The 26,729-nt window shown below is 54.1% G+C and overlaps 1 protein-coding gene across 1 annotated transcript in view; it reads left to right on the plus strand.

The window, feature by feature from the left end:
• The window catches only part of RIN3 (Ras and Rab interactor 3), a 103,969-nt gene extending 79,161 nt beyond the window's left edge, over window positions 1–24,808 (plus strand). The window contains exons 6-10 of the mRNA XM_081152452.1: window positions 433–2,004; window positions 3,533–3,841; window positions 14,013–14,144; window positions 20,773–20,936; window positions 23,712–24,808. Coding sequence (XP_081008578.1) covers window positions 433–2,004; window positions 3,533–3,841; window positions 14,013–14,144; window positions 20,773–20,936; window positions 23,712–24,029 — 2,495 coding nt within the window. The 3' untranslated portion in view covers window positions 24,030–24,808. The remainder of the gene's footprint in view (window positions 1–432; window positions 2,005–3,532; window positions 3,842–14,012; window positions 14,145–20,772; window positions 20,937–23,711) is intronic.
• The last annotated feature ends 1,921 nt before the right edge of the window (window positions 24,809–26,729 follow it).

Here is a 26,729-nt window from a genome sequence, read left to right on the forward strand (position 1 = left end):
TACACAGGGGCCTAGAAAGATCAAGTAACCTGCCTCAGAGCCCCCAGCTGGCCAGCTGCAGGAACTCTGGGCTTTCTGTCCCCTCCATCCCTACACTGCCTGCGCCCTGTGTCATTGGTGCCCTCCAGGGTGGGCCCTCACACACCAAGGGACAGGACTGAAGCTGAGCCTGTCTCCACCTCAGCTTGGCCCCGCCCCAGCACTTGTACAGGGAAGGGCCTCGCGGGGCTTCCCCTCTCTAGGCAGGAAGTGGTAGGAGAGGTTAAAACAGTCAAAGAGGGGAAAACAACCCAGGGAGCAGTGAAGTGAATGCTGTGACGGTCCACCCAGCCCTCCTGTGGTCCTGTCCCCATCCCGCTGACAACGCCACCCCTGGCTAAGCGGGGCGCCCAGCTCCAGGACTGACCGCCGCCTCTTCTCTTGTTTCCACAGGTTTCTGGGAATCCTCTCTGAACCCCCGGCGAGCCGGTGGCAGCCCGGCAGAACCCCCAAGAGGCCCAGCCTCAGGGGCACCCCCAGCCTCCAGCCTCAGGTCTGCGTCCCATTCCAAAAACTGCTCCTGTGAAATTGAACTCTCCGCAGGAAATGACCGCTTGTGGTTTGTGAATCCCATCTTCATCGAGGACTGTGGCAGGGCCCTGCCTGCCAACCTGCCATCCCTTAGAAGCTACCCCTCTGGCCCGTTGCCTCCCACCTCTGACTCTACCTCACCCACCTCCAGGTGGGCTCCTCGCCGCCCAGCACCCCCTCCCCCAGGATCCCCTCTCCATCCCCTCAGTCCCACCCGGCCTCCTCCACTCCCTGCTCCAGCTCTGGTCCGTCCTTTGCCCAGTTCTCCCCCAGTGGCTTCTCCCCCACCTCCAGATGCCCTTCCTCCTGCATCCCCAGCATCTGACCCCCACCTGTCACCCCATACCCTAGACCCCCCAGACCATCCAAGCCAGCTACCCATGACAGCCTGTGAGAGGCTCCCATGCCCCCCTGCAGGCCTGGGTCCCCTCAGGGAGGAAGAGATGAAGCCAGGGGCAGCCCCTAGCCCCTTGCAGCAGGCCCCCGCCCCTCCAGGGCCCGTGAAGAAGGCTGTCCCTGCTGCTCCTCCCAGACGCCGAGTCTCCGAGAAACTCTCCCTGGAGGACCAGAGTCCTGAGAAGGCAGACAGGGGCACATCGGCGCAGTGGGACCAGCCAGCTCTTTCCAGGCCACCCCCACTCAGCCTGCCTCCCCAGGGGACCTCAGACAGTCCTGGGGACAGGCCTCAGAGGACCGCAGAGCAAGGACAGGAAGTAGTGGCCAAAGCCAGAGATCCAGGCAGTCTGCCAGAGTTGCCAAGGAAGATGCGGCAACCCCCAGTCCCGCCTCCTAGGAAGAAACGGATCTCCCGGCAACTGGCCTCGGCCCTCCCAAGCCCCTTGGAGAGCGCCGAGCTCTCCGCGGAGACCGTGGCCCATGAGAAACCCAGCCCCGGCCCACCCAGGGAAGGCCAGAGCCCTGCCTGCCACGCCGAGACGCAGAGCCCACAGGCCCAGGCCAGCGCCCAGCCCCAGAGCACTACGGAGTTCAAAGGCTCCCTGGCCTCCCTCTCGGACAGTGTGGGAGTGCCCACCTCGGCCACAGACCAGGACTCCTACTCGACCAGCAGCACGGAGGAGGAGCTGGAGCAGTTCAGCAGCCCCAGCGTGAAGAAGAAGCCCTCCATGATCCTGGGCAAGGCGCGGCACCGCCTGAGCCTCGTGAGCTTCACCAGCGTCTTCCAGGCCTTCCTCTCCAACGACCGCAAGCTGTACAAGAAGGTGGTGGAGCTGGCCCAGGACAAGTCCTCGTACTTCGGCAACCTGGTGCAGGACTACAAGGTGTACAGCCTGGAGATGATGGCCCGCCAGGCCTCCAGCACCGAGATGCTGCAGGAGATCCGCACCATGATGACCCAACTCAAGAGCTACCTGCTGCAGAGCACCGAGCTCAAGGCGCTGGTGGACTCCACCCTGCATTCCGAGGAGGAGCTGGGTCAGTCTGGGGCTGGGGCTGGGAGTGGGTGGCAGGGAGGGAGGGATCACCCCAGATAATCCACCCCCCACCCCCCAGACTAACTGAACTAACCTGTCTGCTGTCTGCCTCCTGCTTCCAAGCTCAGCTCATGTGCCCAGGGAGACGGTGGGAGAACCTCAGCCCACATAAGGGGCTGGGCAGGACCCCACCCTCAGGATGCTCCCGGTTTTATTAGGGAGACAAGTCACAAGAGCAATTAGATGCAAACGGAGTACTAACTTGTGGCCCCAGAGGGCCAGAGTCGGTCTCTGCAGGAGACGTGGCAGTTCTCAAGGATGAAGGAACCCTGGAGGGCTGTGCTGAAGCCCTCTCATTTTACAGATGAGGAAACAATAGCTGAGGCCCTTCCCCTGGGGACAGGGTAGAGCCAAAAAGACTTCCCAAGAATACTTCTCTGCTGTCACTCAATGCAGTAAAATATCGCCCTGGTGTCAAGTAGATACGGGTCCAGATTTTTGTTCAGCCCCCAGCTAGCTGTGTGACCCACACCGTCAGAGCCTGAGCTGGTCCGTCTGCAGATCATGGCTTGTATGTTGCAGAGCTGCTGTGAGATCAAACCCAGTTGACTCCCATTCTACCAGATGATCAGGGTACCTCTTGGAGACGATGACATTAGGACAGTGAAGGAATAAGCCATGTGGGTAGCTGTGAAGTGACTTCTCCAGGCAAAAGAATAGCAGGTGCAAAGGTCCTGAGGCAGGAGCAGGTGTGGCAGGTGGTGGAGCAGCAAGCAGACCAGTGTGGCTGGTGCAGCATGAGCATAGGGGAGTGAGCAAGGTGCTGAGTGAGAGAGGTCACAGGGACAGATCACCGAGGCGTCTTGAAGGGCATAGGGAAGACTTCGGTTTCTGTTGTCCATGAGATGGGAGCCATTGGAGGGTTCTTGGCACAGTAATGTCATGGTCAAACATGCCGTAACAGGATTATACTGGCTTCTGTGTTGACACTGTAAGGGGCCAGAGCAAGAGGCTACTAACATAACTCAGGCAAGAGATGATGGTAGCTCAGGTCAAGGTCAAGCCTTGGAAATGGTAAGAAGTCAGGTTCTAGATATACTGTATTCTTGAGACTGGAGTCAGGCGGATTTGGGGATTAAGAGAGACATCAAGAGTAATTCCACCAAACATTTACTGGGTACCCAGGACCTCCATGTACAACTATACACATTGTACACCGCACAACTCCCATGTGAACAGTGCCCTCCAAAGCTGTGTACCAGAGGGTTCCCTGTGAGCGTTTAATCTGTGCCAGGCCCTGTGAAAAGCGTTAGGATAAAATGTATCAGCCCAAGGGCTCCCTGTGTGGCTTTCTGTGGAATGTACTGTACTGTCTCATGTGTCAGAACCACAGGTTGTGACTGCTGGGGCGGTAAGTATGTTTTTCCAGGGATCAGAAGACAGGGATAGCCACACTGTTGGGCAACAAGGCCTGGTGGCAGGATCCCTGTCCCTAGTGTCCTCACCCTACTACTCTCACCCCCCTATAGAAGCGATAGTGGAGTCCGCCTTGTACAAGTGTGTCCTGAAGCCCCTGAAAGAAGCCATTGACTCGTGCCTGCGTGAGATCCACAGCAAGGACGGCTCACTGCAGCAGCTCAAGGAGAACCAGCTGGTGATCCTGGCCACCACCACCACCGACCTGGGGGTGACCACCAGCGTGCCCGAGGTGCCCGTCATGGAGAAGATCCTGCAGAAGTTCACCAGCATGCACAAGGCCTACTCGCCCGAGAAGAAGATAGCCATCCTGCTCAAGACCTGCAAGCTCATCTACGACTCTATGGCCCTCGGCAACCCAGGTAGGCGGGCAGGCAGAGGGGCCTGAGCTGGGGGCACTCTCCAAAGCTGCGATGTTGTGTGGGTCCGTGTCTCTTCCCCTGCCAAGGCCTCCAGAGCCTTTGGAGGGCACTAGAGAAGCCTTTACAGATTCAGAGGCCTGCTGGGCAGAACTGAGCATGGTAGGGACACAGTTCCTGAGCACCTTACAGAGTCACCTGGGTACCAGGAGGAGGGCCATGGTCAGCTGGAGGCAGGCAGGGAAACCAGCCCATACTGTGCCTTTGTGTGAATTTCGAAAAGGCGCTGTATTAGCTTCCTAGGGCTGCTGTAACCAGGTACCACAAACTGGATGACTTCAACAACAGAAGTGTTTTCTCCCACTGGAGGTAGGACGTTCGAGGTCAAGGTGTGAGCAGGGCTGTGCTCCCTGTGAAGGCTCTAGGGAGGGATGGGTTCCAGGCCTCGCTCCCAGCCTCTGGTAGTTCTTGGCTTGTGGCAGCATCATTCGCGTCTTCACATGGCGTTTCCCGTGTGTGCGTGTCTGTGTTCAAATGTCCTCTTTTTATAAGGGCATCGGATTGGATTAGGGGCCCAACCTACTGCAGTACAACCTCATCTTAACTGATTACGTCTGCAACAACCCTGTTTTCAAATAAGGTCACCTTCCAAGGTACTGAGGGTTAAGACCTCAACATATGAACTTTGGAGGGACACCGTTCACCCCATCACAGCCCCCTAAGTCAGTCAGCATGTGCTCTTGCTCACAGGTCGGTTGGGCAGTTACGCTGATCAGGTCAGGTGGCCCGAGCTGGCTGGGCTGGCTTGAGGGTCTGTGGTCAGAGGCTGGCTGGTCTAGGATGGCATTGCCCAGATGTTGGGTGGTTGATTGGCTCTTGACTGGTCTGGAGTGGCAGTGACCGGGCCACACGTTTCTCATGCACCAGCGGGTTAGCCCAGGCTTGTGCCCATGGCAGTGGTTGGTGGTCCAAGAGAACAAGCAAAGCCCGTGAGGCCTCTCGGGGCCTGGGCTTGACCTGGCACGGTGCCACTCTGAAGCAGTTCATCGACGTGTTTACTCACAAGACCAGACCAGCATCAAGGGGTGAGGAACTAGACTCCCCTTCTTGATGGGAAGAGCCAAGAGTCTCAAAGGGTGCAGGGGCAGGGAGGGGACTCACTGAGACCTTATATAGTCAGCTTATCACCGCTGTCCTGCAGGAGACAAGAGTGGGCACCACGACACCAGGGCGCACACCCGTCAGCAGAGCGCTGGCCGGACTTTGTGCCCCAGCCACCCCTCCAGCGGGGCACCCTGTGCAGCAAGCAGTACTTTTCTAAGAATAGGGAAATTCTCCTACAGAACCACAGTAAAGTCTGCTTTGCAAATTTGCAGTGATACAATATTTTTATCTAAGCCACCACCTGTATTCCAGGTTGTCACTTGATCTGACAAGGTCATCGTTAGCATTTCTTCCTCCAGCTCAGCATCCAGGGTCATGTATTACATTTAGTGTTGTGGGCCCTTTACCTCCTTTCCTTTGGGACATTTCCAGAGCCTTTCTTCGTCTTTTATGACATTGGTATTTTTAAAGAATACAGATTTCCCTCCCCATCCCCCACCATTTTTATTTTATTTATTTTTACTTCTTTTTGTATTTATTTGATGCTGAATTTACTCCCAGCCATGAGTTTTTGTTTCTTCAGTTTCTTCTGGGACATCTTTTTCTTCTGTGCAGCCTTGTCTCCTGGTTTAGGAAAAGCTGCTCTTTTTCAGTCAGGTTATCAGTGGGGTAGGGAGAGTTTGTGTGTGGGGTCACCCGCCCATGGGCTCTGTAAGGTCTGTGCCCCATCGCGGGAGCTTCGCTCACCTGCATGTGCCCAATGACCAGGGAATCTGCATCTACACCCTGAAGTTCAGCATTGCTCGCTGCATTTTTAAGCACATGCAGCAAAAATTCAGCACTCTTTTGGAGCCACCGACCCCATGTCCAGCCCCACTCTTTGGCCTGGGCACACCTACCAACCCCATCATTGTAATGACAGAATGGCACACGTCGCTCTGGAAAGTGGCATCCTCAGATACTTGGTGGCCTTTTGAATATACATACCCTTGGTGGCCTGGGCAGTCTCTCAGGTGTTCTTAAAGTGAACAGGAGATTGGAACCTCATGATTTGCATGATTTTGTAGGGCCTTCTGGGTCAAGTGAACAGCAAACCATTTTCAGAGGTCACCTCTGGCCGCTTTCGGGAAGAGAAAGACCCACTTTTTCTTTCTAATGAAAGTTCCTCATTTTGTGTTTGTCAGACGGTTCCTCGTGACAGATAAAGGCTATGTTTTTTCAGCCAGATCCTGGCTGACATTCAGCCACCTTAGGACTAGGCCCGTTACCCCAAACATTCAATCCACACCTCCCTCCCACCAGACGCTGCCAGTGGCTGGCTGCTCAAAGTGGTCCGCACACCCGCAGCCCTGCAAAGGAGCCCTGGGGGACGTCGGCCACCCCGTGGAGGGCAGAAACCAGCTTGGGTCCTGCCACTGACCCACTAAGCAGGAGTCAGCCCCTCCCTCCCACCCCCCTACCCTGCCCAGGCCCCTTCACCTCCAGGGAGGAGGCTCTCCCATAGCACCATGCGGGCAGCAGTAACCAGTGGTCCAGCCCAGACAAAGACAAATCTAGGGCCTGGCTGCTGGGGAGACCTGCTGGAACAGTGGGCAAAGGGCTAAACTTAGACACAAGGACTGGGGTAACTGGCCAGACCATCTTTCCAGAAACATCGTTACTATTTATGCCCATGATACAGATGGGCCAGGACTCAAACCTAGAATCTTCTCACTCTGAAACTCGTGTGCTCTTACCACTGAACCTAGCAGCCAGCCTAGGAACAGATCCCAGGGCTCCTGGTTCCTGATCAAGGGCTTCCTCCACTGCAGCAGCAAGTGTCGGGGCCGAGTCAGGCAGAGCGGGGGGCTCACGGGCACAGTGGCTTTGGATAACTCGACCCTCCGTCCTGCAACCAGGAGCAGCCCAGGTTTCTCGTGGATGTCACGAGGCTCAGTGAGACCAGTTAGGGCTTCTAGAGTCATGTCTCTCGTTACTTCGACAAACAACTTATTCCCGCCTCTTCAATGTCTAAGACCAGGTAGCTGGCCTGCTATTGGGGAGAAATAGATTCAAGCCCAAGATCTCCACCCTAAGATGGAGAGGGAGAGGAAGGTGGGAGGGATGCAGTGTTTGCAAACGTGGGATTCTTTCAAAAGAATGTAAAGAACCTTCTTCTAATGTAGATAAAGGGCAGGCAACCTCCCAGAGGGCAGCAAAAGCTGACAGGCTGCCTTTTCTGTTCCCTCAGCAGTCTGTCTCGGCTCCCTAGACTTCAGGAAACAGAGCCTGGCTTCTGACCCTGGGGGTCAGGCACCCAACAGCCAGGAGGTCGAATGTGGGGTCAAAGGGGTGGTCTTGGAGGCCCAAAGTCCCTCAGGCCCATTGCCGTCCACCTCCTTGGCAGAGACCCTGCAGGGAGCTCGGGGTCTGCAGCTGCTCAGGGTGGGGCAGAGGCTGGGGGTTGGGTGGGAGAAGGAAACTCAACTGAGACCTCAAGAGCATGAAACGACAGGCCCGTGACATTGACTGGAGATGGAAAGGACAGAGGGAGGTCAGGCTGTTGGTTTTTTAAAATCTGTGTTAAAAAAATCTAAACTTATTTCTGCTGATAAAAGTCACTGATGTTTATTGGGGGTGGAATGATTAATATTTTGATGGATTTCTTTCTGGTGTTTTTGAGAAGAGACATAGACAGGTAGCTAGATTGATAAATGGTTAAAGAAACACTTGCAGTTGTAACAGCTAAACCTGGAAATCTCTAACTTGATAGAATTTTGTTTCCCAGTCATTAAGTTCAGTCTAATGGAGGAGAATTGAGTCATTCAGGGATCCAGGCTGAGAGAGACTTTTTAAGTGCCCCTGGACATTGACATCCGGGGGGCGCGGGGGGTCACACATGTGAGCCAAGCCTGGTAGTGAAGCACAGGCTTGCTTTTACATCCCACCAACAGAAATGGGGTTCAGGCCCTCTAAGATGTCATGTCTTAGAGGGTTAAAAGACACTTTACCTTCCTGTCTTGCACGATAACCGTGTCTGACATTTCTCACATGCCAACAACCCAGCAGGCACCATGCTAATCACTTTCCATCTGCCCTGTTGAACCCTCACAACCACCCACAAAGTGTGGGCACTCTTGTCATTCCCATTTTATGACGGAGGAAACAGAGGCTCAGCGAGCTTAAGGAGCATGCTCAGGGTCACACCTGACTGGGACTTTTGGTTTCAGGTCTGAGCCCACGGCCTACATGGCTGGCTGGCTTGTGGGCTGAGTTCTCCAAAGAGGAACCCAGGGAGCTGGACTGATTTCCTCGGGGATGTGGCGTCGCTCAAAGCAGAACTGAGACCGAAGCCACAACTGCACAAAATGCAAATAGCCAGAGAGGGCAGCTTTGGGGGCTCAGTGGAAAAGAGGGGTAGTGTCCCCTCTCAGTGAATCAACCAGAGAAGCCAACCTCTGTATTAAAATGCCCCTTAACAGAAGGCTTCCGCCACCAAAGTAAATTCAAAGCCTCCTGTCCTGGGTGCTCTCTGCTTCCTGCCATCCTATGTTTTTCTGAAATAGATTCAGTTGTCCAACAGTTTAACAAACATTTATTGACAATATGGATATTGACAGAAAAACCCAGTCCCTGCTTTTAGGATGGTCACAATTCAAGCGGAAAAACAGCATCAAAGAAGCGACAACCGTGCAGTGAGATAAACGCTATTCATTCACTTAGCAAATTTGTTTATTCAACACCTACCACAGGCCAGGCACTGTTGAGGCTCTGGATATAAACCGTAAGCACCAGAAAGTCCCTGCACTCACAAAGCTCCCATTCTCCTGGGGAGACGGGTAATAAACAGGAAAACAAACACAGAGTATTTCATTGGACGCTGAAACATGCTACCAGGGCAAACAGACAGGTAGAGGTCCAGTGAGCGTGGAGTTTGCCACTTGGGTTGGGGGGTAAGGGCCTCACTTACTCATTAATGCAAATATGAATGTATGTTTTTTCACTCTGCAGTGATAGGCCAGGGAAGCCCATTATAGGCACTGAACCTAGTTGGTGGGGAGGGGGTCTCTCGTACGACTTTCTGGAGAAAGGAGGTGGCTTTAAGTGGGAGTCGTGGGGGAAGTCAGGGCAAGAGCAGATCACAGCTGTGAGCCTTGTGCTGCCCCAGGATGGTTGCATCAGTAAGAGCCCAGTCAACAAATCGAGAGGGACAGTCTAAGACAACAGACCCTTCCTCTCGATCAGAGGCCCACAGGCCTGCTCTGGCCCCCCACCTGCAATGGCCACAGCCACTCAGTTCCACAATGTCTGGGGTTGCTTTTGTTACAACGGCTGAGTTGAACAGTTAGGATAAAAACATGTGGTCTCTGGAACTAAAAATATTTACTAATCTGGCCCTTTACAGGAAAAAAATTGCCAACTCTTCTTTTAGATTATGCTTCTGAGAAGAGAAAACCTTATTTAAAGTCCAGCTAGTCATTTGATGCTCACAATGGCCCTAAATAATAGACCCAGAGAGTTTTATTATTATCCCCAGTTTTCAGATGAGAAAACGGAGGCTCAGCGTGAGTGGCCCCAGATCGCTCAGCTAGTTAGGTGACAGAGTTGGGGGCCTTTTAACCCAGTGTCCCTCAGCCTGGGTGACCCAGGTGACTACGCGTCAGCTCATTTTCATCAGATTCTCCTCCTCCTAAACTCCCAGCCAGTGAAACACCATAAGGCCCCAAAGCAGCTCTTTAAACTGTGATTGGCTCCCCCCACCTACAGGTGGGAAGCCGAAATCACTCGGAAATGCAGGCTGCAGCCCAGTGGAGCCTTCAGAGGCAGAGCTAGATGGACGTGTCCTCTGACTCATAAAAGACAGATATTCCAATCACAGGAGAATTTTTTTGAAGCTGTGCACGGGGCTGAGCAGCGCCCCGCTCCTGGCCTCCCGGGAAGGGAATGAAGCCCTGACTAACCCTGGGATATCAGCGGGGAGCTGGTGCGTGTAAGTGTTGCTTGAAGCTTGTGTCTGCGAGCAGCTATCAGGTCTGGGAGCCTGTGTGGGCGACTCTTACCCACATGGGGCAGAGAGGCCCAGATTCTAGTCCCAGCTCTACCACCAAGCAGCTGTGGGGCTTGGAGCAAATTTCTCCGATTTCTGAGCCTCAGTTTCCTCACAGTGAAGTTGGACTTGATGGACCTGAGGCCACTGATGTCTTAAGTCAGCTTGTACCAGCTCATGAAAGCTAAATGTATAATATCTCTTCCCCACTCCCTGTTTATGTTGGTAGAAGCTGAAATGGACCATTGTGGAAATATTTATTCCATGGAAATTGGCAAACTATAAATCAAAACAATTTTTTTCTCCAGAGAAGCAGTTGTTAAGCATTTCCCAACATATCATGGTCTAAGGCCCACAGCAGATACTAGTATCCTTGACCATGGCCCCAGCCCCGGGCAGGACAGAGTAGCATCCAGTGGGAACACACGAGCCTCAGTTTGGTCCACTGTCTGTGTCCTATGTCCCAAGTGCTGTGGTAGGGACTGGAAAGGGACTGGGGATGGGGCGGAGGCCCAGAGTGGTTAAGCGACTTGCCCAAGCTCACACAGCTTCTATACTTGCTCTTAGGAGCACACAGTCCTAGGTAAAGGGCAGGCTCTGAAATAGCAAAGCATATGGGAGTTGGGGCAGGAACCATCCAGCCGCTTGAGGATGTGGGAGAGAATGAGAAGTTAGTAAAGGAAAGGCAGGAAGGGTGCCCCAGGCAGAGGGAACAGTGCGTGCAAAGGCATAGAGGAGTGAAAGTGCCGGTGGAGTTCGGAGAATGGCCACAGTTCAGCACAGCGGAATGTTATGTGGGGGGCGATGGAGGCAGGATGTTGTTCTGGGTTGGAAGTTGCAGAGTAGAGTATAGAGTCAGCACAGTAGCTGGGGTAATCCAGGAGAGCTTCATGGAGGAGGTGGAACTTGAAGGAAGCGTGTTGAAGTAGCAGGAACATGGGATTGTGACTATAAAAAAAACTAGACTCAAGTCTTAATTCACCACACCCTAGCCGTGTGACCTTAGGCAAGAAGCTTAACTTCTCTGAGACACACTTTCCTCATCTGTAAAGTAGGCGTAATGAATCTAACTCAGCTCAGAGTTGTTTTAGGAATTCACTGGCAGTAATGTTTATAAAATATGCGTTGCGTCTTTAAAGAGTCACACAAATGTTGGTGCTTGTGAGAGGTGGAAGGCACAGGCCTTTGGAAGGAAAGGGGAGGGCTTGCCAGGTAGGTGAGTGTGGCAAAAACCAAGGGGCAGGAGTGCGGGTGACTAGATAGTGGGGCTGGAGGAGAGGAGGACCAGTCGTGTTGGACAGTTGTCTGCGGGCCCAATTGTGGAAGGCCTTGAACGTCAGGGTAAGAGATCTGGACCTAATTCCCCAGGCAGTGGGGGAGCCATTGAAGGTTCTTGAGAAAAGACGTAGCATGATCAGAGCTGTATTCTCAAGGGATGAGTTAGTAGACAGAGTAGGTCACAGGACAGAGAGCGCTCTGAGGAAAGCAAAGGGTGAGTGCAGGAAGCATTCACAAGGAAGATGCACTTGGGCTCTGGTCTGACTGGCCACAGGGGACAAAGAGCCCAGAGGGAAATGAGGACACCCAGGCCTTGCATCTCAGGACTTGGCGGGAAAGTAGGGTCCTTGATGGAAATGGGGAGGTCCCAGCAAGGGCTGGTTTCCAGGGAAAGATGATGCACACTTTGTCTTGGCCGCCGATGGGAAGGACTCCTGGAGTCTCTATAGAGGTTCATCTGAGCTGGTGCCAAGGCACTGACTCTGAGGCCTGCTGGGAGCTCAGTAATCGTCCATCCACCATTCATTCATTCATCATTCATTCGTTCATTCACCCACCACTGTGCCATGCTCTGTATACTGGAGGGACAGAGAAGAGGTGCCCATGGGCAGGTGGAGGGACAGGCACAGGAGTCCCCTGCAGTGGGGTAGCTGAACACAACATAGTGGGAACCAAGGAGATGCGCCAAAGCCCATCCTGAGGGTCAGCCGATGTTCTCGAGAAGAAACTGAAAAGGGTGAAGGACTTTCCATCCGCACAGAGCTACATTCTGTGGCTTCTGTCCCCCCATCTCTAAGTCCTCAATCCTGGGGCCCGAGCTGGACCATCCTTTCGGCTGAAAGTCACTGTCCTTCAAGCGGGGTTTCTCACCTTGGTACCACAGGCAGTTAGGGCTGAATAATTCTGTATTATGGGGGCTGTCCTGTGCACTGTAGGGTGTGTAGCAGCATCCCTGGCCTCGACGCCAGTAGCACTACCACCGTAGCTGTGACAACCAAAAAGGGACTCCAGACATTGTCAGGTGGCCCCTCAAGGGCAAAGTCACCCTGGTTGAGAACCACTGCTCGAAAGCAAATTAACTTGCCTGATTGTATTCCTTGGTGAGTTATTCATCGAACACGCCCAAAAGATGATGTTCTCGGAGGCAGAGTGAAAATTCAATCAGCCCCAAACCCACGCGTGAGCGGGAGTGAATCCCAGAAGGCGCAGACGGGCTTCGGTTCACGTTCCCGCCGCCCGGCTGCCCGCATTCCCTAACTCAGAAATCAAACACGGAAAGAATCTCCTGGATGCTGGGGTTCTAGGAATTCAATTATCACCATGAAAAGCAACTTCAGGCACAAAATAATCTCTCCCTGGGAACTGTGTAGTCATGTCCCAGGCTCACAAAGGCTTATGGGAAGGCTCCCTCCCACGCGGACTGCTTCTGTGCAGGGCGAGGCCGGGAACCTGGGAGCAGGTCCTCTGAGAGCCTCACAGTGCTGAGCCGCGGTAAGAGCAGGCTCCTTAGCGGGTGTCTCCGTGGGAGCATCGTGGGAGCACCGCCTGTAAAGCGCCCCAGAGGATCCTCACCCAAACCCCAGAGAATCGCATGTTATGTGTGTCGGTTCACACGTGACGCAGGCTAAGAGAGGTAAAGCAATTAGCCCCAGGCCACACAGCTAGCAAGCAGCGTGCTGGGACCCGTAGTGCGGGTCTGTCTGACTCTGCTTTCCCGTGCTGTGGGTTACCAACCCCTTCAGCCTATCCATTTACAGGCAGAAAAACTGAGGCCACCTGAGAAAACAAAATACAGCTGTCGGTGTTAATCTTACCCAAGATACAAAGGGCAGCAACCCTGGGTGATCCTTCTAGGGCCATGCCCCTGCCTGGCAACTCCAGCTGAGTCCGGAGACCTTTGTCTGAGCCCTGGCCTCCCTTTGGTAGGAGGAGGTGAGAAGGGTGACCCCAGTGGCCACTCCTCGTGGCAGAGCTGCTCAGCCAGGCACTCCCAGTCCTCAGTGCACCTTGTTGGCTTGCTAAGAGACCAGCGAGGAGCTCCGGGAGGGTTCTGTCCCCGCAGGAATCCCTGCCCTGCACGTCCAACCTTTGATTTTGCATTGCCATGTGGTCAGTCTTCAGAGCCAAACTGGGAAGGCCCACCTTCCCTAGGTATCTATTCCTGTCAAGAGGCGCCGAGCCCTGTGAACATCTCCCATGAAAGCAGCAGGGATGAGTTCTTTCTTTCCGAGGCATGTGCATTTCAAAAGAAACCTTCAGGAAAGGGCACCTCTTCAGCCAAAGGAATGAAGGTCGAATGGTGGAATTTCTGACCTGATAGCTTTAATTAAGGGAGGGCTTTCTGTTTTGCATGTGGAGAGGGAGATGTGTGGTTAAAAGGGACACGGCACCTTCCCAGAAGACATCAGCGTTAGACAGTCAGTTGCTTCTGGGTGGGTCTGTGAATAAGTGTGACACAAACTTGAGTCAAGCAGGCAGCAAGCGGCACTCAGGGGAAGAGCTGGGAAAGAGGAAGGGTCTTGCCCACCCGGGCAGAGGGCACCTTTCTCAGTTCCCTCTTCCCAAACCTGGACTGTGTCAGAAGCCACCCCAAGAAGTCTGATTCCAGGGTCACCCCTGTCCTGAGAGTCATAAAAAAGCAGGAAGGTTCCTCTTCCAGGGGTGACCACCCCCTACACAGAAAACCACGGTCCCCTTCCCCTGGGCAGGGAACTGCTCACAAGGAGAGCCTCGCACTCACCACCTCTGCCTCCTTCCTCCTTCCAGGGAAGCCCTACGGAGCGGATGACTTCCTGCCCGTGCTCATGTATGTGCTGGCCCGCAGCAACCTCACGGAGATGCTCCTCAACGTGGAGTACATGATGGAGCTCATGGACCCTGCCCTGCAGCTGGGGGAGGGTGAGTCATTGCCCCAGGCCCATCTCTGGGCCCCCGGGGCCCACTGCACACCCCCAACCCAGCCATTCCAGGGGTGTACTGGGCAGCCCAATAAACACCTCCTGGATGCCAGACTCCACGGAGCTTTGGGGGTACAACACAGGGCTGGATGCAGACACTGTCCTGGTGGACCTGGGCCAATAAAGAGACCATGTCCCTGCTGCCTGTCATATGCTGAAATGGTGGGAAGCCCGGAGGGTATGGGAGCATGTTACCCAGGCTGTGCAGTCAGGGAAGACTTCCTGGAGGAGGTGACACCTGAGCCGAGCATGGAAGATTGAATAGGAACCAGGCAGATAGAAAAGGGGAAAAGGCATTCTTCACAGAAGGAACAACAGCTGCTAGTAGCATAAAAGATAAGGCTGAAGCGGAGGGCAGTGTCCACGGGGAGTCTAAGCAGGGAAAGATGGTCAGTTCTCAGGCCGGGGAGGCCCTGTGGACTCTCAGCTCCCTGTTCATCCAGCCCTGAGTCAGGTCCTCTGTCCATGGGCGGAGAGGTTGGGACTATGAGTAAATGGCAGGGGTGTGGCCAACTCCACCCACCCTCAGTTTTCCTTCCCCTTTCTTCCTTCCCACCACTTCCTCCCACCCACTTAGCTCAGCCACCCCTCAACCAAGAATCCCAGAGGTGTGGCCAGCCCTAGTATCAGCATTGAGGGTCCCCCGAATTGTTCTCTAAGACAACAGCCTCTAAGGGTGAGACAAGACTCTCAGGCTCCAAGTGGCCCCTTTGGGCTTTGTGGTTTTACGATAAACCATCCCTCTTTGCATCTGTTTGCATTTTTAGCATATATCAGTCTCTGGGCGACAGTTCTGTGATTTCCTGGAAGGTCAGAGGAGCGTGTAAAGCCATGAAGTTTACTGTCACATACAACTTTAGCTTGTGCCCTGGGACCTCTAGATCTATTTTTTTCTCCTCTATAGTTAAAATTTCCCTGCAGTTGGAACAACCTGTCTTCCAGAGGGTGTAGGAATTCAGTAGAAGCCAGACTTTATTTAGCAGTGATTATTGGCTACCCAGTAGCCATCCATCCATCCACCCATCTGTCCACCCACTCACCCATCCATCCACCCACCCACCCATCCATCCATCTACTCACCCATCTGTCTACCCAGATACCTACCCACCCAACCACCCATCCACTTACCCATTCATCTATTCATCTAGCAGCTTAGTGAGCCCCTACTCTGTGCTAGGCTCCATTCCAGGCACTTGGGTTTCGATGCAAGGCAAGACAGGTGAGGCTGATAGTCTCATGAAAATGAATGAATGCCTTGTCCTGTACCCCATGCTCTGGGGCCTCCACCTCAGGCCTTCATGGGCTTTCCTCCTTGGCCTCCTCAGCCTTGAACTTACATACAGAAGCACCACAAGGCTGAGGAGTTGCAAAGAGGCCTCCAACAACATTGACCTGTCTCCTGCAGGCCCCACCAGCCTGTGGGGGGAAAATAGAATGGAGTTCGAGGCAAGGAGGCTCTGTTTAGGGAACTGTAAGCAGAATAGGCTTCTTGTCTCAAACACTGAGCACCCCATTTCCTAGGACTAGCCCCTGAAAAGTGCAGCAGCTCACCCAGCACTCTCAACAGGAATATTAGCTGTGGTCTGGTGGCTGTCACACATGTAATAAAGATAAAAACTTTTACATATCAAAAATTACCATAAATAGAATAAGATACCAGGGAAAAGTGTTCCCACAAATCAGCATTAAGAGCCTTAATATGTAAAGGTTCTTATAAATCAACAAGAAAAGTACTAAGACTTAATAGGTACCTCGGCAAAGGCCATGTACTAAATCTTTCAACAGATATTCACTGAGCTCCTCTGTGGCAGGTATAGCTGGTCCCTTTTCTCATGAAGTCTCATTCCAATGGGAAAGTGGGGGTGGGGAATGGGGGGGTGTCAGACCTTAAACAGATTAAACAGATAAGCAAACAAGATAATTTCACATGTGGTCACATCTAGTGGATGTTGAGAAGACAGGAAGTAGGCTGGTAGGATAGAGCGATGGGGCAGGACAGGGCTCAGATGACCAAGGGAGTCACTGAGCACAGAGACTCTTCTCGTTGTTTTCTGTTTTCCGAATTTTCCACAGTGGGCATGCGTTGCTTATGTTCCCGGTAAGCAATCATTTACAAATCCTGTTAAGGATTGGCCCCAACCCCACAGGGCTGTTATAGAGCGTTAAAGACAAAGGACAGAGTGAGACCAGGAGGCTTTGCGGATGGTCTAAGGTCTGGCTCACTCTCCGCAGTGGTCAGCCATGCCCTGGCCACTAGGACTCCTAAATGGGGCTCCAAACCAGGCACAGGGGCTGAGCAGGGACAGGATGGGGACATCTTTGGCCCAGCGACTTTCTCCTGTGGACCTGCACCCCCCACCCCAATCCTGCCATGGCCTCCTGGAGTCCTTCATCCTGTTCCTGAAGCCTGTGGGTTCCAGTGGGAAAGGTGAGGTCCTGCAGGCAGGAGCACTGCTCTGTTTGGGGCAACAGTGTTTTTGAGACAAATGAAAGGACAAATAAATACGTAAAGGTCTTAAACAGTTCACAGTTTCTGACCCAAAGCTGCCTCAATACCCTGCAGCCTGCCTTTTTTTTCAGATTTAAGTAGCCAGAGACCCCCGCCCCACCTCTGGCCCTGTGATATTTCGAAGGAAGCCTTGGGGTGTTTGCTGGAAGTAAAGATTTGGGCGGGCAGAGCCTCACCAGGCTGCCACACATCGCCCCCTCCCAGCAGCGCTGCCCCCCCCCCACACACAGCAGCATCAGGCCCTGCCGATGGGGGCCAGGGGACAAACTTCACACCATACTGCACACAGCAGGAGGTGGAGGGTTGGCATGGGTGCCTCCCTTCATCTCTGTTCCTAGTCTGATAGCCAGGGAGGGAGGTCACAGCACCCAGGACAGGCCTGGCCTCACAGCTATTGGTCCCCTGGTGTGAGATGACTAGTGGGTCTCCAGCTTGGGCAGGGCTCCCGCCCTTCAGGTCTTCGAGCTGTCAGACCTCCATCTGGAAGCACCTGGGCCCAAGGACAAAGGGACAGATACAGTATTTTTGTGGCTTCACCCTCATGTCCTCACTGGGTGGTGGCACACAGGGTGCTCCATCGCCAATGCCCCTGAGTGCAGGTAAAGGGGGTCCTGACTGGGGGGAGGCAGAGCCCCTGCTGGCCAGTCCCTGCCCTCTGTCCTCTGCGGAGCTCAGAGATGCTTGGGACACAGGTGGGCCCAAGGGGAGCCCCAGTCTTGAGAACTTCAGTTGCTCAAACCTAAGAGGAGAAGTAACACATGATGTAGTAAAAAGAGTGGTGTGGAGGCTGGATTTCGGTCCTGGTTCTGCCTCTGATTGGCTGGAGACCTTGGGCAAGTCGCTTAACCTCTCTGCCTCAGGAAAGTGAAGGTTTTGGGCTGGATTTGGGGTTTTCAAACTGTCTGCGCACTCTCGTGTTCTGCAGAGGTAGCTGGGGGCAAGAGCGGTAGAGCTGGGCTCTGCCTTCTCCTGTTTCACAGTTCATATTAACACAGTTCTGTGTTCGACAAAAAAGTCCATGTATTTTGGGACCTTCATGTTCTTCTAGCTGGTTCCATGTGCTGTAGTTTGGCAAAGGACAAGTGACGGGGCCCCACTTTCTTTGCAGCAAGCGTTATCTATCAGGTGCTAGAGATCAGGGGAGATCAGGGTGGGGAGAGGGCCTAAGCGTTAGCATGATGGGACCTCAGCCCCCTTCTAGCCCCTCCCTACAGCTCCCACCACTCTTCGCAACTATGGGACAGGCATCTGTGGGGCACCTGGCTGGAGCCAGCTCAAAATCCAGCCTCTCCCAGAAGCACCCTCAGGGACTCATTCACCCACATCCACTCTGCATGCTGGCTGACAGCTGGCCATGCTGGGTGTATGTATGTATGTGTGTGTGTGTGTGTATATATATATACACACACATATATACACATATATACATATATGTACATATATACATATATGTATATATATATAACACATATCTTTATTGATTTCAGAGAGAGGAAGGAAGGGGGAGAGAGAGAGTTGAAACATCAGTGATGGGAGAGTCGTCATTGACCGGCTGCCTCCTGCACGGCCCCGACTGGGGATCGAGCCCACAGCCTGGGCATGTGCCCTGACTGGGAATCGAACCGCGATCTCCTGGATCCTAGGTCGATGCTCAACCACTGGCCACGCCCAGCCGGGCTGGGCTAATATCTTAAGAGGGGCATTGAGTTTTTCCCATCAATGGGCAGCACACTGTCCCCAAGAGAACCACCGGCTCCAAACCTCACTGTGGGAGGAGTCGCCTGCCCCCTAGTGGTCGTCGGTGGCACTGCATGGCCTCCAGTCAAAGGGAAGTGGCTGGGAGGCCCCTTGGAAAATCAGGACATGAGCAAAAGGAGTGGGCTGCGGGCCTTGGGGCTCCTCCCGCTTCTGAGAGTGCGAACCTCCAGAGCACCTCCCCCAGGTCACCTGACCGCCCTGCGTGACTCGTTACTAAGCCCTGCTCTCAGGTGTATTCACCTCGGTTACTTTTCATATCGATACTATGGGATTTGCAGGTGAGGAAACAGGCGTAGAGAGGACACCAACCCAGATACTGCTCTGACTCCCAAACTGCGTGTTGTCCATCAGCCCACTGCACTCAGATCCCAGCCAGGGAGACATGATCACGGGTAGGAAACAGGACCATTGAGACCTGGCAACCAGAGGACAGGGACCCTCAGGCAGCAAGGGCTGGAGGCACCGGGAAAGGCATCCCGGCACACGCAGGCTTTGCGCATCACTGAGAAAGGAGACACATGAGTGGTTCACTGGCCCTTCTCTGATAAGGGACACCAGGCCAAGTTCTATGCTGGCCTTGACACACTTATTGAAAAAAAAAAAAAAGTGTTTTTCCTACACTGCTGTGAAAGGGTGAGTGATCCTGTGGCCATAAACCCCTTTATCATAACCCCCACCAACCCTGGCCAGGGTGTGGCCTTTTCCCATGTTGTTTGCAGAGTTTGTAGGTATTTGTAGGCAGCTTCATCCAATGTAAGTTAGGAACACTGTAAGCTGCAAACACCTCCCGATGCAGCTAATAACGGTTTAAATCTGAGTGAAGGGCTGCTTGTCTATTGCGCCAGGAAGTGATGGGGCACGAGACTGATAGTGATGGCCGTTTTTGGCCCTGCCATCAAGAAAGCATGGACCCAGCTCTTTCCCGAGTTCTTTAGGATGGGAACCTTTCTCTTTGTGCCTGACCCCTCTGGTCACAAAACAGCTGCCGTGCCTCGGGGCTTACTTCTGTGTTCCAGGCAGGAGAGAGGGAATGGGCAAAACCCAAAGGGACATATCAATTGAGCCTGCCTCTTTTCTTTCTTTTCTTTTTTAATAAATGAATAGAAGCCACTAGTTTTTATTTTAATTGAGTTTATTGAGGTGACATTGGTTAATAAAATTATATAGGTTTCAGGTGTATGATTCTATAATACATCATTTGTATATTTTAGTGTGTGTTTAGCACCGGAGTCTGCTCCTTTCAAAGGTTTTCCTGGAAGCTCCACCCGAGGACTTCCACTTATATCTAAATAGCCAGAATTGGGTCTCCAGCCCACTACCCAGAGTTGCAAGGAAGTATGGGCAGTAAGCATTTTCAATTGATTGTTACTCATCTCGCCCAAAAAAAGTATAATTCAGTTAGTTAAGAAGAAGGAGATGATGGGATTTGGTGGATCTGTAGGAGAATCAGCCTCATGTCAAAAATCATTACCCTGGCACCTAAAGGGCTAGGGGAGAGGTCTGGTGAGTGGGAGGCAACCCACGAAAATCACCCTCCTCTCTAAAGTGAGGGGCACAACAAGGCTAGTGCCTCTGAAATATTTCAACCAAAGCCCCTAACAAACTAAGGAGAGCGAACGTGTAAGCATCTGTGCAAACCACTGTCTTTTAAACTTCATGTCTTTTATCTTAAATTTTGCAGTCTGAAGTATGTCAAAGCTTAAACTACTTTAGGAAACATTATGTATTATGAATACATGTGAATTAATTTAAGGAGGTAAAAAGAAATGGCGAAATGAGTGGTTCCAAGTTTTTACTTACTTTAAATCTTTAAAATCTTATAACCATAATTAAAATTTTCTCTCCACCTTTTAAAATTATTTTTCAGAATAAGACCTGTATTGTTATACATACTTATATATATATGTATACAGTGAGAAGTCTCCTGCCCCCCCATGTCTCCCAGCCATCCCTTTCCCACCCTAAAGACATCCGTGATGATCAGTTTCTCCCGTATCCTTTAAAATGTAAAACACCGTTTCAAAAATTAGCAGGAGTTTTATCTCAAAGGCGAGCCAATGAGCAGGGCCTGACAGCTCAGCTCGGGCTGGACTCCAGGAGGCCCGCGAGGCTGTGGGGCTGGCTGTGGGGCGGGCGGGGGGCTGGAGCTCCGGGTGCGGATCCTGCACGCGCGTCCACTGCAGCCGCGGTGGGTGGAGCTTGGAGCGGTGGGCGGGGCCTCGCGGGCCACGCCCCCTCCCCGCTCCTTCCCTTTGTGGGTGCGCCCTGGCCGCCCAGTCAGCCTGCACTCTTGTCCCCGCAGGTTCCTACTATCTGACCACCACCTACGGGGCCCTGGAGCACATCAAGAACTACGACAAGATCACGGTGACGCGGCAGCTGAGCGTGGAGGTGCAGGACTCCATCCACCGCTGGGAGCGCCGGCGCACGCTCAACAAGGCCCGGGCCTCGCGCTCCTCCGTGCAGGTGACCCTGGGACAGAGAACGGGGCACACCCCGCCCCAGACCCCACCCCGCTGCCTGCGGGCTCGGGAGCCTGACGCCGCCTGCCTGGGTGGCCTGGCCGGCCCAGCTCCTGCCTGCCCGGCCCTGTGCTGGCTCCCAGAGGAGGGGGGCCGAGGACAGTATCCCCGGGCAGCGGTGATCGAATTGGGCGCACAAGGCCTGGAAAGAAGGAATGAGACTTTCACCCAACATTCCTTAGCACCTGCTATGTCCTAGTACCTGCTAGCGCTGGAGATGTGGACGTGAGTCGTGCCGGTCCCACTTTTGGGAGCCCATGAGCTGATCCACAGCCTTGCCCCTAGGTCCTTGGGCAAATGCAGCAGCCTCGAAGGTCCCCCTGCCCCTAGCCTGCCCCCTCCAGTCCATTCCCCATCCCTCCCGCCTCTCTCCACTCAAACTCAGTATTTAAGCCATTGGGGGCCAGACTCCTGGTTCCTCCTGCCCTCCATTACCCCCACACCCCCAGGCTGCATCAGATCATGCTGAGCTCAGCTCCCTCCCGTTCAGTCTCTGCCTGTGCTAGCCCACCTCTCCTTCACTGGATGCCACCTGCCCACCTTCAGTTTCTTCCGTGACCCCCCACCTGTCCCCCATTCCCTACAGCCTGTCCTCCTCTGTGCTTCCTGCTGCTACTGTCCCCATATTGTAACCATCTATGTATGAAGAAGCTGTCCTAGGAGGGAGGGACCATGGCTCACACATCTCAGGGGCCCCATGTCCAGAGCCTGGGACAGAGTGGGACTGGGGTGTGTGCAGAATGGAGGGAGTTAGGACAGTGAACTAAGCAGCAATCCAGAGATAGCTCTGCAGACTCACCTCCCTGGCACCCAGAGCACACTGGACCTGAACCCCATGGAGATGGCCTTTCAAGATGGCCCATCTGTAATAAAAAGAGCCATGGCCTAGGAGGCAAAAGTGTAGAGGTCTGGACTCAGCTGTGTACTAGCTTGCTGTGTGGCCCTGAGTAGTCCCTGCCCCTCTCTGAGACTCAGTTTCCCTATCGGCATAGGTGGACTGTGAGCTCTGCCAGTATACGGTCTAGGCTGTCAAGCTGATATCCCCCTTCCTCTAATCAGTGGTGTCTTGATAATGTTTAGTAACTGGCTCTCTGGGCTGGGAAAAAAAGCTCTGATTTTAGCTTCTGTTGACTTCCATGGTGTAAATACTCCCATCATGGCCGATTTCCAGCTATTAACTTGACAGCACTGAACTTGGAATTAGGAAGAGATGTGCACAGTTGGCTTTCTCGAGCTGGTAGGAGCCAGCGTGAGTTGGCAAGAGCTGCTCCCCACCCCCTCCCGGACACTTATCCTTCCACCAGCTCTTGGATATGGGCACTCTTGGTTCAGGCCTGACCCATGCATTCCGTACTCCTTGCTCCCACCCTGTGGGTTCCCAGTGCTAAGCCAGACAGAGAGAGGCCTGGGGTCAGGGACAGGGAGCCCCTCAGCACTGTTTCTGGGGTCTAGGGAGGGCATCGCCCTCTGCCCCCTCCTACTGCCTCCTCTGAACCCCACACCCTAAATCCCTTCCTTCCCTGGGAGGGAAAGCCCAGAGCCTGACAGTCATCAGTAGGTATAAAGAGCCCTTTGGAGGCCTAATGGGGGACGAGAAGAGCACTGACCACCACTAAAACCCAAGGGGGTGAGCTGGGCTTCCCCTCCTGGAAGAAAGGGGTGACCCCAGGGAAGCTGACACAGGGAGCCTGGCACCTTGTATGCACTTGCCACTCTGTAGCCGTAATTGTCATCGTCACCTGCCTCCTGAGAAGGCTGTGCTGTGACCGTCCTTCCACGAGGGGCAGCCTGCACATACCCCTTCCCACCGGCCCTCAGGGTGCTTGGGGAGAGGACTCTTCCGGGCTCAGAGCTCATTTGATGTAAAGGCCTCACAGCCCTGGTGTAAAGGGCTGGTGTTATCCCGGTTTCAGTTGAGGAAATGGAGGCTCAGAGAGGTCAGGGTCACACAGTGAGTGGGAACAGATTCAAAGCCCGTCAGGGACTGGAGGGCCCTTCCTTCCACCATCTGGTCCTCCCTCCCAGGCAGGAAGAGGAACATATAAGTGCCTTCGGCATGTGTGTGCACACAAGTGCTCCCACCCCAGCCCCACAGGCATCGCCTCACCCGGCCCGCCCCTCTCCACCTGACCCAAACCCTCCACCTTTCAGGCCCAGCTCCCCGGGGGGCCCCCTTCCACCAAGCCTCTTCCTTCCCTCCAGTTCCTCCTCCAACCCCAAGCCTCCCCCCTCCAGCTTGTCCCGACCTCCAGGCTCTTCCAGCCCTAAGGGATGAAATCTGCCTCCAGTTTTATTTATGCTCCCCCCCCCCCCCCCCCCCCCCCCCCCCCCCGCCTGGGGTGCAGGAGGACCTCAGATACGGTGAGGAAGTGGTTGACGAATACATGATGGCGAACCCATGCATTAGCCACCAGGGGGCAGGCTCACAGCCACTGACTCACCATCAGTGAGGTCAGAAAGGTGAGGCTCAGAGAGGGAAGGGCCTTGCCTTAGGTCACACAGCAGGGTCAGCCACAGATACCCTGACTTCAGCCTCCCGACTGCTCCTACAATCCCTCCTCTCTACAGAGAGGAGTCTGGGGCCCAGAGAGGGAAAAGGTCTTGTCCAAGGCCACTCAGCTGCTCACCCCTGTCCAAGCTCCCGGCCTTAGGGTGTTGTTGAGACAGGACACCCGCTTGGCCCCTTGGTGACGCAAGCCCTCTCCGTCTCAATCCGCAGGACTTCATCTGCGTGTCGTACCTAGAGCCCGAGCAGCAGTCACGGACACTGGCGTCGCGGGCGGACACGCTGGCCACGGCGCTGTGCGCACAGTGCGCAGAGAAGTTCGAGGTGGAGCAGCCCCAGGACCACCGGCTCTTCGTGCTGGTCGACGGGCGCTGCTTCCAGCTAGCGGACGAGGCGCTCCCGCACCACATCAAGGGCTACCTGCTGCGGTGCGAGCCCAAGCGCGACTTCCACTTCGTGTACCGGCCCCTGGACGGCGGGGGCAGTGGGGACCCGCCCTGCCTCGTGGTGCGGGAGCCCAACTTCCTGTGAGGCCAGGGCCACTGCAGCCCCCTCAATGGCAGTGTTTACCAGGACAGGCTGGGCGGAGAAGCAGGTGGACTGGGGTCACACTTGCTCACCCCCACGCTCACACTCAGCTGCACCCCCTCCTACATGCAGGAGCCCCACATCTGACCACACACACACCCAACATGGATGCCCATATGTCATACATGCTTGCAACCCACTAAGCAGGCCAAGGCCAGTGTGGCAAGACAGTTGTGAAAATGACAAGAAGCAGTGGCCACAGTGCTTCCTGGAGGAGAGGCATAGCACTGAGAGGCCAGTTTGCTTATAAGACAGAAAGAGAAACTGAGGTTCAGAGAGGGAAGGGACTCTCCAGCCAGCTGCAGCAAGAAGAACTCAAGACTGGTCCCTGTTCACACACAGCCTCTGCCTTCCACCGCAGTCCACCCAATCTGGAGTATCTCCCCTGCGCCCCAGGGTGGCGCTGGGATGTGTTGGCCACCCAGGATCTCAGGAGTATATCTCAGGGCGTGTGTTGAAGAGAGAGGCCCCGATCCCTGGACCAGAGCCTGCCCTCAGCTACCAGCACCCCCAGTCTCTCCCGCAGCTTTTGAGCGCCTCCAGAAGCAGCCAGACATGCTCCGTGACACCACGAGGTCAGCTCCACGGCTCCATGGACGAGCCCAGCCTCTGCCACACGGGAACACTGACAGGGCCCTTCCCCTGGTGGACACCAGGGCTGTGGCAATTGTGGCAGGAGGCACCATGTGGGGAGAGTTTAATAAAAACCCTTTTGAAAATGGCATCTCCTTTTCTTGAGTGGCTGGAGTTCTGCTCAGCCAGCCAGGCAGCTCATTAACAGCCTAACGCCCTTCCCAGGTGGGGTTCAGGACACCCCCTCCTTTCCACTGAGGTGCTGTCCTTTGAGAATTTGCAGTGTACCCTCAGCCTCCACGGCCCTGGCTTCTGTGTGCCCCTCAGCCTGGTCATCTGCCTCCTTACTATCCTTGGTTCCCACCGTTCCCACCTCTGGATTGTTTTCCAGTCTCTCACCTTCCTGTTTCTGCTACCTATCCCAGAAATACCATTCCCTAAAGTCTTTGCCTGGTCAAACTCCTACTCATCCTTCAAAGCCCATCTCCTCCAGGAAGGCTTCTCTGATTTCTTGGACCAGCCAGGTAGACCTTGCCCACCCATGCTCCCACAGGCCCCGGGGCTCATCTCTCTCACAAGAGATATCCCATCAGAGTGTAGTTGTCTGTTGATACTGCTGCTTTCTCCACCAGGTTTGGACCAGTCGTGTCTGTGTCCTCAGCATTAATTAAAAATATAGAGTGTCCAAAAAAAATGTATATACACACTTTGAATAATTATAAAAGTGTGTGTGTGTACATGTGTATATGAGGGTGTACACCAGGCCCACCATCCTGAGGCCAGTCCTGGGGTCCACCCATCATCAGGAGGGGCCAGAAAGGAGGAAGCCCTGCTATCTGGATGCCTCTGCCCCAAGGGAGATGTGATAGGACAGCCTCGGGGGTGGAGGCCTGAGACAGGGCCTTTACACGTGCTGAGCCCTGGGTGTGCCTGGCGCAGTCAGCAATTATCCTGCATCATTTTACTTAATCTGCACAACAGCCCCTTGAGGGAGGTATTTATAGGGGAGGACACGTAGGGCCAAGAAAGGGGCGGGAGGAGTTAGCCTGCTCCGGCGCCGTAACAAACCCGCAGGTGGAGGGCTTCGACCACAGAAACGGATTCAGTCACAGCTCTGGAGGCTGGGGTCTGAAATTAAGACGTCGGCAGAGTCAGTTCCTCCTTAGCTCATGGACGGTGGCCTTCTCTGTCCTCACATGGCCCTTCCCCTGGTGTCTTCTCTTCCTATAAGGACACCAGTCCTATTGGATTGGAGCCCAACCATATGACCTCATTTAACCTAATTAATTCTTTAAAGGCCCTGTCTCCAAACAGTCACATCCTAAGGTACTGGTGGTTAGGGCCGCAGCACATGAACTTAGGGACACAGTTCAGCTCATAACGGGGTGGCTGACTAGCCCAAGGTCACGTAGCCGGTTAGAAGCCAAAGTGAGGCTTGAAGTCAGGGCTGACCCCCAACTCTAGGCTTCTCTTTCTGCCCCATGCCGCATCCCAAGTGACCTGTCTGTAGAAATCCCGTCAGATGAGCCTCAGCTGTCTCGGGACCCAGCTCTGGGTGAACTTTCCTGAGGCAAAAGTTCAAAAGGTCAGCTCGCAGGGCTGAGCTGACCAAGGGCCCAGATGCAACTGCACAGGCCTCGTTTCTCCGTGGGCCCCGAGCAAGGGGTCAGGAGTCCAGAGCTCTGTGTGTGTGTGTGTGTTCTTTGCATGATCCCTAAAATCTTCTGGATTAACTCAATTTCATCCCTGTCATAACAGTAAGGAAGACCTATTACCCCTGTTTTAGAGATAAGAAAACTGAAAAATGACCCACTTAAGTACCTTGCCCAAGACCAGGTGGCTGAGCCAGGATTTGAACCCATACATGTCTGAGCAGAAAGACCTGTCTCTTAACCACCAGGCTATACTGTCTCCTTTCACGCTGTGCAATGAAAACGTGATGGGGAGCAATGTAAAGGGACCAAGGGCCAAGTGGATGCTGGAGGGCCTCAGAGAGGCGACACTGCGCTTGAAACCCGGGATGGACTCCCCAGGGCTGGCCTAGGTGGGCAAGAGGGGCCGTGTATAGGG

This window comes from Miniopterus schreibersii (assembly GCF_964146895.1).
Source record: "Miniopterus schreibersii genome assembly, chromosome: 1".
Lineage (NCBI taxonomy): Eukaryota > Metazoa > Chordata > Mammalia > Chiroptera > Miniopteridae > Miniopterus > Miniopterus schreibersii.